General features: G+C 37.0%; 1 protein-coding gene across 2 annotated transcripts in view; it reads right to left on the bottom strand.

Annotated features, from left to right (window-relative positions):
* cttnbp2 (cortactin binding protein 2) overlaps positions 1–14457 on the bottom strand; it is a 40123-nt gene extending 25666 nt beyond the window's left edge. The window contains exons 1-2 of one of the 2 annotated variants that reach the window (XM_043264536.1): positions 14116–14457; positions 11003–11110 (exon numbers count right to left, since the gene is read on the bottom strand). In XM_043264536.1, coding sequence (XP_043120471.1) covers positions 11003–11110; positions 14116–14196 — 189 coding nt within the window. In that variant the 5' untranslated portion in view covers positions 14197–14457. The remainder of the gene's footprint in view (positions 1–11002; positions 11111–14115) is intronic. The other variant, XM_043264535.1, reaches the window with a different exon arrangement.
* Positions 14458–15787: the final 1330 nt, after the last annotated feature.

Genomic DNA, 15787 nt, shown 5'->3' with positions numbered 1-15787 from the left:
GGCATATTACACTGACTAGTAAGGTTAACCCATGAGCAAGACGTTTCTGTGGGAGAAAGTGCTTTTTCTGTGTCGCCTCTGTTTGAATGTGAGTGTGCGTCCAAAGACTCTCACAAGGGGCCTTTCAATTAGATCAACACAGAGCTGGCTTTGTGGGCCAAGGACTTCCGCAGCTCTCCTAACCCAAATGTAAGATCAAAAGGCATCAAGCTGATGAAGAGGAAGAAAGGAAAAGAAGAAGAAATTTAGTCTTGTGACAGTCATATCAGAGTAAAGCACAATATTCACAGTTGGAGAGACTTGTTGGCTGGTGACTTAAGTCTCTGAACATATTCTGGGAAAGATTGAATAGCTCCATACTGACGATGAGGCAGAACAACATATGGTATAGGCCTGTACATTATTCGTTTTGGTTGAAAAATAGGGCACTAAAGGTTTAAGGGTGGCTGTTCGGGGGAAAAAGGGAGAGGATTGGGTCCACGGGGGAGAGAGAATCTGGGCAACCAAGCAGTCCCTGCAGACCATCCCACCCCCATCTGAAAACCCCCAATACCAACCACCATCTGTCATGTTCCCTTTCGTACAAGCCACAATTTTGAGCCCTGATCAGATCACCTGACCCACATATAACTCTTAGTATCACAGGTCAAAAAATAACATGCAACACCAAATGTGTCATTAACTGTAAAGCATTTAAAAATAAATCCTCACGGCTGCCTTAGAATGACATTTAGAATGTGGCAAACATTTTATATTTTAACTAAATTATGTTCTTTCAAACTTTCTATTAAACAAAGAATCACATAAAAAGATTTTTAAAAAGATATTTCATTGAATTATGTCAATAAAATTTATATTATATTTAAAGTATAGTATAGTATTCAGACAGATGGTCAGAACTGTATTTATGATTGCTTCATTTAACCCTTTGCTATTGGCAGGTGTGATAAAAAAAAAAAATCATAATTTTTAATACATTTTCAATAAATTTTTTGACCTAGTTTGTAGCTTGTAGCAGCACATTTGGTTGGTTTCGCTGTTACTTCGGTAGGTTTGCTATTAGTTTACCTCTAAGGATATGAGGATGTGATAGAAATATTATTCTTGTGACATCGGTTCAAGCAAAATAAAGCCTGTAGCTGAGTAAACGACATTGTGCCATTCGTCAAAGTTCTATTAAAAGTACCAATCGAATTAATGAGATGCTGCTGAGTGAAGCAGAACTGACAGACAGAGTCAGAGACAAAATCAATAACAAACAATTCAGGCAATGAGGAAATCCTGCACTTTCAATTAGAAGCTGCCTATAAAAAACTATCCAGCAGGGAATGTCAAACCAAAAGAAAAACAGTGACACAAACTTCATCCCTATTGACAGGAATTAAAGTTGACATCGAAATAACAGAACACGGCTGTAATATAAAAACGGTACTACGGCACTGCTCATGAAGTGAAGAGGAACTGTCATACTCCCACATACATACTCGCTTCTGGGTCAGATTCTTATTAAGCTCAAGGCGCTGCTTTACTCTGATGTGAAACACTGAATCCGGCCTGCCTTTGGGATTCACTTATGGAAGTCCACTCATGCTTTTGCAGCTTATATGCCAAATTCAGCCTGACATCTTCTGTATGGATAAGCAACAGAGGCAGGGGATAGACTCAGTCATATTTAAAGATATGGGTAAATTTATTTGACCTGGAATAAACACATTATACACATACACATGCTCAAGCACACACAATGTTCCCATATGTTACATAAACGTACCACTTAGGGCATTTTCTGTACTGTGTACAATGTGAAGCAATGAATCACGACCAACCCTGATTTTTCCTTCCTGTCAAAGTCAAAGCAACACGACTCAAACATTCGAGTTCAGCCCCGCAAGGAGCCCTTACATAAACAGGTCACAGCAGTGGCTCACTGGCATTTACAGCAGAGGAAAGCACCAGAAAAAAAGATTCTTTGGATTCTTTGAAGAGACTGAGCTCAGAAGCTGTTGCCACAAATGAGTGAATCATCGAGTCACAAGAGTAAGGCAAAAAGCTAAGTAACCCCAGCAAGCCATAATGACAAGTACTTGTTAAGCATACATTGAGGTTTTCACACAAACAAACAATACATTAACTTGCTTACAGGCCGCACTTAGGAGGATTAAACCACATGCCACAGCTGCACACACCACACATAAACCAAGACCTGCTGACTGGCTGAGAAAGCCAATTCCATTATTTACAGAGGAATATACAGTGTACTCATGGGTAACCGCACAGATATATATATATATATATATATATATATATATATATATATATATATAGCATTTTGGAACCAAACTCATTTATTTATAAGCAAATTTTGCAGAATTCTAGTATTTAAATCTTGATTTTAATCAACACATAATTTCAATAATAACATAACATAATTCCACCATTTTGGAAAGTGCACCAGAACATAATCAAAATAGGCTAATCAGTTAATTTTCTTTTTGTCTAAGTTGTTTTCATGGAGCGCAAAAATTTTTCTCACAGCTTTGTAAAATTACTGTTGAACCACTCATGTCACATGGACTATTTTACCAATCTCCTTGCCACATTTCTGGACTTCATTCTTTGGAGGATCAGAGAGCTCTCAGGTTTAATCAAAATATCTTAATTTATGTTCCCAAGATGAACAAAAGGTCTCACAAGAGTGAGTAATTAATTTTGGGATGAACTAACCCTTTAATAAAAAACTAAGCATCAACAACTCATGCTTGACTACTATGAATGAGACATTTTCTCTAGACCCATCCTCTACAGAAATCCCCCACATATGAGGAGTATTTATAGCTACGTCATTATATAAGAAAGGCATACATCCTTTAATTATTTAACACTGCTGAACGCATGAGGGTTTGGTAGGGGGTTGGTTGGGGGATGGTGGGGTTTTCTCCTACAGAGTCATTGAAACAGAACTTGAGAGGGTTTCAGTGTATTTCCGCCACTAGATCGACAGGCACTGCTGGAACGCTAAAATTGGTCATGCCTCTCTAATGATGTTTGTGGCCTATTTTAATGACCCTCTCGAATGAACCATATTTCTGTGTGGTGCTCCACAGACCAATTTATGAAAATCTAATAAACGTGTAAATCTGCAACAGATCCGGCCTCTCAGGCGTTCTTATGCAAGGTTCCTCAAGCAAAACAAGAATCTTAAACAATTATGATTCAGATGACACCCAAAGAGTATCTTCTATTTAACTGCACTACAGGCACGTATAATGAGGCAACTGTTTGTTTTCTTCAAGCAGCTAAAACGAGCACAAAATGGATGACTACTTTTTCAAAATATCATATTATTTCACCGAAAAATGAACAAAGCTTTGCACCATACAGTATACTACAACTACTACTTGTGTTGTTACCAAAACGGATTCTTGCTCCAGTTCAGGAAATTAATACCTGCCCTGACCTGGTAACATATTCAGGAAAATAGATATTCTTTTGCTTTTAAGCTATATCCATTAGCCTGAGGCATAATATGCTGGATTATATATGCCTGCTTAGCTTTCAAGGTATCTTAATAGAGCAAGCATTTATTTTAAGGATGTACTTAATTTAGTCTGAGGGGAAGCACAAGTTTGTGCCACAATTAGGCCTGATAGCAAATTCTCACACAGATAAAGAAGGCAAGGAATGAAAAGAAAGTCTCTTAAAGTCAAAATATGAGTGTTGCGGTGTTTAATCCATGCCTGTTAGCTGTGGATGACACACACACACACACACATCATCCAATATGTTCATTAAGGTTTTTGAGGAAAACATCCCAGTATTTTTCTCCATGTAATGGATTTCAATAGCAGGTCTAAATTGCAGTTTCAATGCCACATCAGCTGAGGAACACACACACACACACGTTTTTATTTATTTATTTTTTTAAATGGGAGATGCAGGGAAGTGGAATGGTAAAAACGGCAAAGGGAAAAAATATTTTTAAAAGTAACTTTCTTGCGATCTCAATATGATTAGGAAGCAATTAGGAACTTGCAAATATTAGACATATTGTTTAAAATAAAAAGAGATGATCCCAACTTTAAATTTCTAAAAGAAGTTGGTCAACACCGAAAAAACAAAGCTACATTTTGCAAGCAATTTCACTGCGTTAGAATAGGTCGCATTCAAAATAATGTTTTCATTTCATACAGTAATAGAGATGCCCGGCCCTGTTCTTGAGAAAGTAAGTAAGGTTGTCATGAAATGTAATAACCACAGCTTTGACAACAAGAGAGTGCTCGATGAAATATAAGGACGTGAGCTGCTGCAGTGGGGAAGGAGGCTGGCAGAGGACCAGTAACTGGCGCCTGGAGTGACTAAACTGCCATTCAGCTCTCAGTGAGAAACAGCCTGGCCTCATCCACACTGACATTTTAAACGACTGAGTATTCAGCTCCTGCCTCATTTTGGTCTGGCTGTTAAGTTTCGAGGAAGGTAAAGAAATGGTGGTGTGGCAGAGTAGTTTAAGATCTGGGCTCACATCCCAGAGGAAGTACAGTAGTTTTAAACCTCAGACAAGGTGAATAGGGGCCCTCAGATAACAATGTAAGATGCAGTTCAATAGACAAAGATGCTTTATTGGCAGTACTTTTAAGGGGATGCTTTTAAAGGAAGCCGGGTTTAAGGGTAAGCAAGGACACTTACCTTTCTCCTCTCCAAGGACTACGGACAGCAATTTGTATGCTAGAAGGATCTTGTCTCAGCCTAATTTCAGAACACGGCGTCATATCTCCTCAGACAGTGGGAAGGACAAAACAGCCCCAGAAGGGCTACACATCGACAAAGGCCTGCTTGTTTTGGATACCCCTGAAGTCTTTCACAATAACACTAACCCATCATGACTGTAATATAGAAAAACAAAGAGATAAAGTAACCTCTGATACAGATATTTAAACCAGGCTGATTAAACCAGACACTCTACAAAGTTTGCTATGCACATATTACACCATTTGAAATTATGGGGCTAGTAAGACTTTTTAATGTGTTTTACACAGTTTTATTAAGCTGTAATGTAATTTATGTGAATGCACATAATGTAATTTATTCTTGTGATATATATATATATATATATTTTTTTTTCTCAAGACCCTTATTAAGACCCTCTTTGAAGCTACAAAAACTGCAATTTGGACCTTCAATCCGCTGGCCACCATTGAATCCTTGAACATTATCTTCTAACGCCTCAATCCCATTGTGACTAAAGAAAAAAATTACCTGAACATCTTTGATAACACGATGGGGGTTGATTAAATTATTAGAAACTTTTGTTATTTGTGAAGGGAACTAATCCTTTAACAGTAGTGTCATCGTAAACAATTTAATTTTCTTCTAACAAAAACAAGACTGAAAGAGATGGTACAGGCTACATTCTGTTCAGTATGTGGCACGCTGTCAGCTGTCAAAATATTAAAAATACACGAAATAACTTCTGGGCGGTGAAAATTACACATAGCAGGACATAATTACTTGGTACAAAACAACTTGACATATTCAACAGATAGTATTCTCATAACTCGCAGCTTTCTTTTGCATCAAATTAACATGCTTTCTACTGTATATTTGCCATAACAAACCAAACATGTATTAATGTTTTGTGGCGACATACGGTTCGGGACAATTCCAATTCATTTGGACTTTAATGTGACAGCTTAATAATAGATAAAAAAGATATTGGGGCATCTGTGTGCTGTTAGGCTGTGAGGGTTAAGACAACATTTCCACATCATAACCCTAATCTCTCTCAAACAGAGCCCGGTGGAGCAGCGGCTGTCACATCAACAGGGCTGGTCTTCAGCTGGCCTGCAGCCAGAAATAACAGCGAGTTAACATGGTGCCCATGACCCGAGCGCTTACTCAAACAACTAATCACCCATACGGGATGCTCCCTGCCACAGCGCCATCACATTTAACAACATCATGCCCAAAAACCCCCCACAGCCAAGTATGTGCTGGCTTTCTTTAGCCTCGGCTATACCAAATTTAAAATCAAATTTGACATTTCCAAATACTCTAATGAATTGTTTTTCTGAACTTTCCTTATTTCTGCCTGTTGAACACGAAGACCTCTGTGTGGATTCCCACCTACTATATTTGATGACTCAGTTGACTTCGTGAAATGGTGCTCACCCCCATCTTTCACTTCTGCACACAGCTGCACTAAAAAGCTTGGGAGATACTGGTTCAGCGCTCTTTTGTAGTGAATCTTGCTTAAATGTTCAGGCAAAACGAAAGCCATTAGGGTAAAAGCAAACAAAATGGCTGGCTCAGATGCTTGCGGTGCTTGATTTATTCTGCTTATTTGAGATTTCCAGTATTTCGCAATGATTCTTTATCTCTGTGTTTACAAATGATTGAGAGTGCACTTCTAAATAAACGAGAGGGTGCTGGAAAATACCTTGGATGGGAGTCTATAAATTCAATTGATTTTCAACTGTTTGGATAGTGTTCTCATAACATGCGCTTCTGTCCATCCATCCAGCCACCCACACACCAACACTCAGCTGACTGTCCTCAGCCTCACCGAATGGCAGCGCGAGGATCAGCTAAGCTGCTCTTACAGACACGTGCATGTGGAATTACAGTTCTGCATCTTGCATTTGACAGATAGAATGTAAAATGTGATGGAGAGAGAGAGAGAGAGAGAGAGACAAATACCCTGACAAAACACACAGCTCCAAGCTGTTCTCTTTGATTTGCGTGCTACATTTAGATACCTATATATATAGGAAGAGAGAGAGAGAGAGAGAGCTAGCAATGATTTGCCAAAATTATCTGCTAATGGTAATATACATTTAATATAAAGAAATCAAATATAATAACAATCATTTAGGGATGCCTGATATTATCTGATATTGGAACTAGCCAATTCTGAAAAATTATGCCGATATGTCTTGCCGATAAGAGGAACAGGCTTATTCACATGTGCTCAGGTTGTGCTAGAGATTAGATCATTTTTAAAGCAAAGCTTTGTCTAAGTGGTGATTCGATTCATTAGTTTGGGTCACTGCATGTAAACTGAGAATGCTTGTAAAGAATGATGTGTTTGTATACAATAAAAATCATAGGTATGTCATAGCTTACATTACATGAATATTACAAATATATATGAGTGAAATAAAAAATAATAAAAATTACAAACAGGACAATTTAAAGAAATAAAAAATGTATTATATATTATTATTATTAATTAAGGTATGTTATATTTTTTAAACAGATTATGAGCATTGCATGGCAAAGGTACCACTGGTAATGTTAATATATAATATAATATAATATAATTTAATATTCTGTTAACTATATAACTACATATATGGGTAGTTGACATGTCAATGTATCATATGTTGTGACAGCAAAAAATAAATGAATAAAAAACTGAAGATAACATTGCTATTTTTTAGGTATTATTTTGCTATATCACACCATAGGACACAGTCCAATTTTTATTTGTCAACTATTCATACATAAAAAGACAAAGATAAAAACATAAATTATCTTAAACAAAATATTAAATATATAAAATATAATTTCATTTAATCCATGTATGCTGCAGCTCCCCGAGTTACTGGGCAATATTGATTTGAGGATTGGCGAGGGTTAATTTTGGCCCTTGTACACAGACAACAGTGAGTTTGTGTGCTATTTTTATCAGTCACACAGGGAAATAACTCTTACCATCCACCGCACAAAAAGAATGTATCGAAATTTACAACGCTCCCCGTAATAGCCATGCGAATGTGAACTGGGGCAGCGGCTTCAGTAAATATGCATTCACATCAGAAGCTAAACATGTTCACTGTCACAAACAATCACTCATATGCAAGCAGAGAAAGCGCCAGTGAACTGCCATCTCTGAACCTGTATCCAGTTTCATTTAGCGACGATGACCTGACACTCGCTCACGTGGCAGTGCCAGAGAGTGTGTTCAGAAGCTAAACAGCTCCATCTGATCACAGGAGCACAGACAGAAAGCAGCCAATCACATTAATGATGCTGAAGCAGCCACACAGCCTACACAACTCCAGTCCAGTTTGTTTAGAATTCCAAGCCAGGTTTTCGCCTAGGTTTCTGTGAAACAAAACCTGGTCTCACAATGAAAGTAAGCTAAAAAAGAAAAGGAGAATATCCGTGAACTTTCTGACCCTAGAGATACACACAGGTCTACTCCTACTCTGCTTAGGCAGAATTATCGCATAAGACTTCTTTTGGCCAAATGCACGTATCCTAGAACGCAAACAAAAACATCCAAAACAATGGAAAAATAAGATAAATGTAAAAAAACATTTAAAATAAATTTCAGTCAAACACTCCACACTTTTAAGATAAATTCGAATTTGTTGTATTGTGTAAAACTGTCAATTGTCTATAGTAATTGTTTATGTTGAAATTACTGGATTTCACTATGAAAAAAAAAATGATGGCAAATGTGATCGACCCGGTTGAAAAAAAAACCAAAACAAAACAAAACAAAAAACTGTACATTGTGGTTAGTTATGTTCTGAAGCTGGATGCTGGCTTACGCTGGTGCTTTGCCGATTTAAGATGGTCCTTAGCTGGTTTATGCTGATTGGACTAGCTTAGTACCAGCACATGACCGGCTAAGGGCCAGCTTAAACCAGCATAAACCAGCAAAGGACCAGCTTAAATCAGTTCAAACCAGCATCCCAGCTTCAAAACATACCTTACCAGCATATGATGTTTTTTTCAGAAGGAGTTAGAAAAGGAAGCTTGTGGGATTTCAGAACAGTGTCGCACGCTGTTTCTCATTACAGTAAAGAACCTATTAACCTTCCAACAAAATGTAACCCTCTGACAAATGATGCTAAGTGTTACTGACACAGCATAGGCTCAAACCATGAGGGGTTGATTAACAAGCTTCACCAACCACTGAAAAGTGAACAGTTTGGCAATGATAAATCTATTGCTGTTAACCCACCATAACCGTCATGAACACTCATGCCTGTTTTTCTTTTTCAACAAGAATAACATAATGACAAATGTATATGGAGAAGATTAACTAATAAACAAAACGGTGACAGAAAAGGTACTCTGTAGTCCTTCCATTGCACACAGACCAGCCATTACTCCACCTGACACTTCTGGCTTTATGAATGGAAATAAGGACACTTGAGACAATAATGGCTCGTGAGCATCTGTATTCTGGATCCAGATGTCCATATGGGACTGTTCACCGTTTCAAAGTGATCTGTCTGCATTAAAGACCATGCATTTGTCTTGCAATGAACTTTAAAATGCGAGATGACACTGGCCCAAAAAGCTGATGCGACTCGATTTAATGGACTGGCTCTGAACTCAAGTCCGAGGGTTTGTAGGCATGTGACTCCACAGTTAATCTGCTTACGTCCCTCCATTGTTTCTGATGAAAAACGATACATCGCACACAGCTTTTTCAGCTTGCTAATTAATTGCACAGCTTCTTAATAATGCATAGGATTGCTGCTTTCATCTGTCACGTATCAAATGCAATATTTACAGTATGGCCTAGAAAATAAACATAATGTCATTATTTGGCTTTTTTAAATTGGTATGTCTAAAAGTCAGTATGTACGTGTTTGGCCCTATCACTGTCTCCCTAAGGAAACAAACGAGACCATTGTGCTCGGAATGGTTGCTGTGGAAAGGGAATGAGGGATGAGGGAGGGAGAGAAGGAGATAGTATATCCGCAGGGGGAAAACCAGCTGGGAAATACTTGCAGCCAAGGGAACAGAATAACAAAAAGAGCAGCCTCTAAAATGCATGGAAACCACCCCGGAGTAAAGCGGAAGAGGATGAATGAGCCAATCGAACATCACAGTCCTGCATAAACGAAGCAAAAAATAGACAGGAAGGGAGACTGAGATGGAGAGACAGAAAATGTGCCCATCGTTTTGCCAATACGCTGGCCTAGAAACTCACAGAGACATCCTGAACTAGAACACCTGAAAATATAGTGACACTCCTGACCTCGATTTTAGAAGTGTATCCTTTTTTTAATCTTAATCAGATGTACTTGGCCTCTTACCACAGTGTGAATGTCTGACCTCGATGCAAAGTCAAATAGAGACAAACATTGTGCCACAGTGCCTTTGACACAGATCTTCTGCAGATCTCCTCAAGATGTTTAAATTTGCTTGGATTGTCAAAAACATACATCACCTCTGTATGTACACTAACGTAAAGAATGTAGGGTCAGTAAGATTGTTTTTAATGTTTTTGAAATCCCTTTTTCTCATCAAGGCTATATATATAAGCAGAAATATAGTAAAGCAGTCATATTGTGAAATATAGCATTACTATTCAAAATAACTTATTTTTTAGTGATGGCAAAGGCAAGATTTACAGTCTTCAATGTCACATGAGCCTTAAGAAATCAATAATCATTTTGTGCTAATAAACCATTTCAGTTTTTTTTTTCAAGTTGTAAACTGTATGTTTATAGAAACAAATATATTTAATTTGTTGTCTGGAAAGAAGAATTTAAAATACAGTCACTTCTGATGAATTCCTTTATGGATAAAGATATTTGTATTTTAAAAACAAATCTTACTGACCCAAACGTTTGAAGTGTATCAGTGAAATCACAGATAAAAAAAAAAAAAAAGAGTAAAAAAAAACAATACGCAATACATATTCAGCACTGAAGGGAACCAAATTTTAGAACTGGTCATTGCAAAACCCATATTAATCTATGTTGGCTACGGTTCCAAATATACATGTCCAGTTGAGCAGAAACAAACTAAATGACATCAAATCAATAGAATCTCATAAAACCATCTAAACAGAGGAAATGAACTATATATGTAAGCCTAAGTGATAAAATATGTGGTTTATTGATTTTTTAAGCTCTCTTATTATTTATGGGCTTTTAGCTTTTTGACTCATAGATAATATAATGACACAAACCCTGAATTCCCAGCAAGTATACACAAATGCTGGAAAGTACAAGTGCAGAGATTTCGTACTCACTCTAAGAGCTTCAATGACCAGATCTCTGGCCTCAAGTTCTCCCTCCATGATGCTCAGAAGGGTCAGGAGCTCTGGTTTGCTCAGGTTGTCGATGTTCAGCTCGCATTTCTGAAACACACAGAGCAAGAACACAAGCCTTGTTAAAGGAAAATGACACTGCATATCTCAGATGGTCTACTAGGTCCTTGGCAGAGAAGGTGGTGAGTGGGCACTGATCTCACTGCACACAGTATTAAGTTTTCACTGAAACATTAACCAACTACTTTTGAAACCAGAAGTTTGTCTCGTTTGCAAACAATAGCTTTGTTTGTTTTTCACTCTTGCTCATGTTTTTTAATGCTAATGTATTTTATAGTCCCATTGGTGATTTTAGTTTCATCAAAAATGGGCAAATAAATAACAGTTTACGATATACTGCTTCATCTCCATTAGTGAATCTTTATGAAAAAATGTAATTATAAATCTTCAAACACATATTGCATTCAGTAGGGCCCTATGATTTATCTTAATGATTGAAATTCTATGAATAAAACAACTCATGAATTATGCAGCCTTAATTAACCATCATTTCAATTATAATACCCTACAGATGTGTTACAATATTTGTTAATGTTTGGTTTTAGTTGTACGTCTTCCATAACATAAAGACAAACTAAACAGCAGTGATGCACTTACGCAATATTTTCGACCCCATTGTAATTAAATTAGGAATATGCAATGAAATAGCCAGAAGATGAGATATTATCATAAAGCGAAGAAAATTGTTTCTGGGAGGTTGCTATATAAGCTATATAACAAGTATAATTGTTCTTGATTCCTTTAGGACTATACTATAAGGACTGTACTATATCAGAAAAATTTGAAATAATTACATGGAATACATGCTATGGAAGATACCGTAACCAAATTAAAATGTCTTAGATGTTTCACATTGTCAGGGCCTGTAACTAAGACCAGTAGCTTTAGTGACCTTTCTACAAATTATGTGTTTCATTAGGTGGTCCACATTGTCAAAGTCCAATTTCTCATGTTCAGTTCCATATAGTACACTAAATGAGTCACTTTGGGAAGGTCTAACTGGCACATGTGACTGATCTCTGTGTAATAAGGAATGAGAGGGTAGTAAATGGTTAATTAAACTGTAACCAGGTCTTCTGGTGTGATACTAACTGCAACATATTGCAGCGTAGAAACAGAATCTTCATCAGAAACTGATAAACATCTCCTGCACCTTAACGTGCAACTGTCAGAGTACAATATAACTACGATTTATCGTTGAACAAATTACTCCTTCCTGACACTTGCAGCCCCAGTCAATGGTTGAAATCCACAGATAAAGCAATTCTGAGAGTGCTGAGGTTGAAGAAAAGAAAAAGTCAATGCTGGTCAGTGGGAGATGCTGTTGACCAGGTCTTGCACGATGCTTTCTCAAATGCAGTGTAATGTGGAGGCAAATCTTTTTTTCAAGCCAGATTGTGTACGGATGGGGTCAGACCGCTTGAGTATATCCGACAAACAAAACTCCCCACCAAATAAACTATTCATGGACCTTGCACACTTCAGTAAGGGTATGTAGCCCTTGAGAAAGGTGTCTGGGTAGATGCACAAGACAGAGATTTATGACTTTATACCAGTGGCCAATGGGCAGCGCTGAAATCTGCGCACCTGTTCAACCCAACTCTAAATGTAAATGGGCCTCGAGCAGTTAAAGCAGCTCAGATCAGTTGGGTGACACAGTACTCTGAACTATGCCAGCTGAGTCACTAAAATTTAGACCGATTTAGAAACATCTCCAGTGAACACCCCCAACCCCCCAACCCGCCTCCGCTTCATTACATCTCTCTTATCGCTACATTTTTGTGCATCACCAAAACATTAATCTCTAAACATTTGCTATATGACTGGCTATAGTACTCAAACGTGATGTTTTGGCTGTCATGCAAATTCACTTAAAAAGATAGATAGTAAGATGAGATGCAAATCTTACTACTGAAATTAAAGACTGCCCTTTACCGTAAGACACTGCATGCAGATCAATACATTTGAGAGCAAGGAGATCCTTTGAGAAAACTGTACTGGAGGGCTTTATAGCATCTCTCCTGGGGGGTAATATTGATTTTTTTCATAGGAGGTAAGTGAGGTTCATCCGTATATGTTGAAAACTTGTCATCATAATGTGTGAAATCTAATTACGGCTGCATTCTAAGCATAATGCATTCTTTATCTAAGAAAATGTCATTATATATGTCATTTTATATCAATAAAATGTACATTATTACCATAACATCTACATATATAAAATGTATACAGTATAATACATGAAATACTATATATATATATATATATATATATATATATATATATATATATATATATATATATATATATATATATACACACACACATTTTTATATATTATATATTTTATTAATTTATTGTACTAATATATTATTTGTATGTCTGATATTTGTATATATATATATATATATATATATATATATATATATATATATATATATATATATAAAAGTGTGTGTGTGTTTATTAATATTTAGCAAATTCTACAATTGATTACATTATTTGTATGTCTGACATATATATGTGTGTATGTGTGTGTGTGTGTGTGTGTGTGTGTGTGTGTGCGTGTGTTATTTAACGTGTAATTTTAAAAATACAATATTAATTGTAAAAGATTCTAAACTAAGCATTCACCTTGCTAAAAAAAAAAAAAAACCTGTTCATAATAAAGCCTCGATTTCATAGTATTTCAAAACGTGACAACATACAGCTATAATAAGCGCGAATATTTGCACATTAAAGATAGCTTACAATAAGAAAAAAAAAATCTCATTTCACACAGCATTGTGCTCTGCCCGAAACAGAGGATACAACCGGAAATCTTAATGTAATACTATAACAATGTATTCTCCCCCAAAAATCTTTCCATCTCCTCCTTATACAAACGGACCACCGTAACACATTCACCGATAGTTATGATTCACAGCAGCGGATTGCTATTCTATTAATTCCACGAATTCCCACTCATAATTAACATTCGCGGTTACGATCATTGCGGCTCACAAGATGTGATTTTTCGCTGAAATGTCTCTCACCGCCTCGACGCTTCCATGGCCAGTGGTTACCAGTGTTTGTAGCGGAGGTGGCTGCTCCCCTTTCGCTCCGTCCGACGCCATCTTCTCACTGTAGAGGACTGTTCAAGCTTAGGCACCACACACCGCATCAAATAACGCATTCGGCAACGATTTAACTATTACAGTGCTGCAAAAGAATCGCAGAGAGCCGATAATTCATCTTCCAGCTGTAAACACGTTAAAGCAGGGCTCTGGGTTAGATTTTGACGGGGAGCAGGTTGCGCGGCTCAGTCCAGATGTAAACCTGAAAAGAGGTGTGAACCTACAGCCTTTGAGGGAGTGACACGAACGCGCTCCTATTTTTGCACTGCTTGGGTTAACCTCTCTGTCGCCAGTGGGTTTTGGTATTTAAAGATGTGGCGAAGGCGAAGATGATGAATGGAAGTTCGCGTTATGGGGTGCCTTTGATTTAATAACGCGCATGAAGACGTCGTTCAGAACGCGGGCTCGATAAATGGCGCGTTTGGATCCCAAACAAATTCCCAAAAAGAAATAATACACCGAGCAGCTCTTTTCGTATTAACGTTGCGAAAGGGATGGAAAGGAAGCTGGTGGCAATTCTTATCCCTAGAATAGTAGCTAATTGTGTTGCATTTAGTACTTTTGTGGAGCATGTGAACGCTAATGTAAAGCAGACTGCACTTCATTACATAACTTTATGAAGGCTGCCCACACAGGTGAGGGGAGAGAAGAACAGAAAACGATTCAGAATGACAAAGGGAATGAGGGTGAAATGAATAATCACTTCAAAGTCGCATTTGTGGGTAAAACCATGACAGGGATCAAGTTAGTGCTCTCCTGCTGCATATGAAAGGTAAATATACAGCTTTATTAGTTTATGAAAAATACGATTACATATTTCTACTCCTACACATTTATTATGCGCTGCTTTAAAAAAAAAAGATAGGGGATAGTTTATCTTGATGATTTTCAATTCATAATCACTTAGATTAGATAGATAGATAGATAGATAGATAGATAGATAGATAGATAGATAGATAGATAGATAGATAATAGATATAATAGATAATAGATATAATACCTAGAAGATTTGCTCACAGTCCTCGAAGGCTTCAGTCCTAAATAAAAATTAAATGGTAATTTGATTCATTCCCTACTTGGTGTTATTGGTTTCATAAGTATGAAGACCGGTCCATAATGCACTGCATTCTGTCAACTACTCACAAGATAATGTGGGCTTATTATCATAATGTAAGTATTCATAAATAGATAATAATTGAAGCACTCTGCAATGGCTCTTATAGTGGGGCCTTAGTTTATTATGAGGAACACAGTCCCATCAAAATCAATAGATTTAACTTGTAATTAAATCTACAAGATACAATCTGCTGCAGATATAGATGTTTACATGTGCAATTATTTATATATTTTTCTGTTTTTTTACAATAGAAATAAATGTGTAACTATAATAGGAATGTACACACTGGGAAAAAAACACTGAATATAAGTTACTGACTCAATGCTAGTCTATAAATGCATTACACACTTGTGCATACATGACATATTTTGGTAAAAAAAAAAATATTTATGGTTCAAAGTTCAATTCAGAACAGCACGGAAACAGTATAGGTCGATTAACTTTAAAATGCAACATTTTATTTATAATGCAGAG

Source organism: Puntigrus tetrazona, chromosome 18 (assembly GCF_018831695.1).
Source record: "Puntigrus tetrazona isolate hp1 chromosome 18, ASM1883169v1, whole genome shotgun sequence".
Lineage (NCBI taxonomy): Eukaryota > Metazoa > Chordata > Actinopteri > Cypriniformes > Cyprinidae > Puntigrus > Puntigrus tetrazona.
The sequence above is the reverse complement of the archived record's forward strand: the minus strand, read 5'-3'. Positions and strand labels throughout refer to the sequence as shown.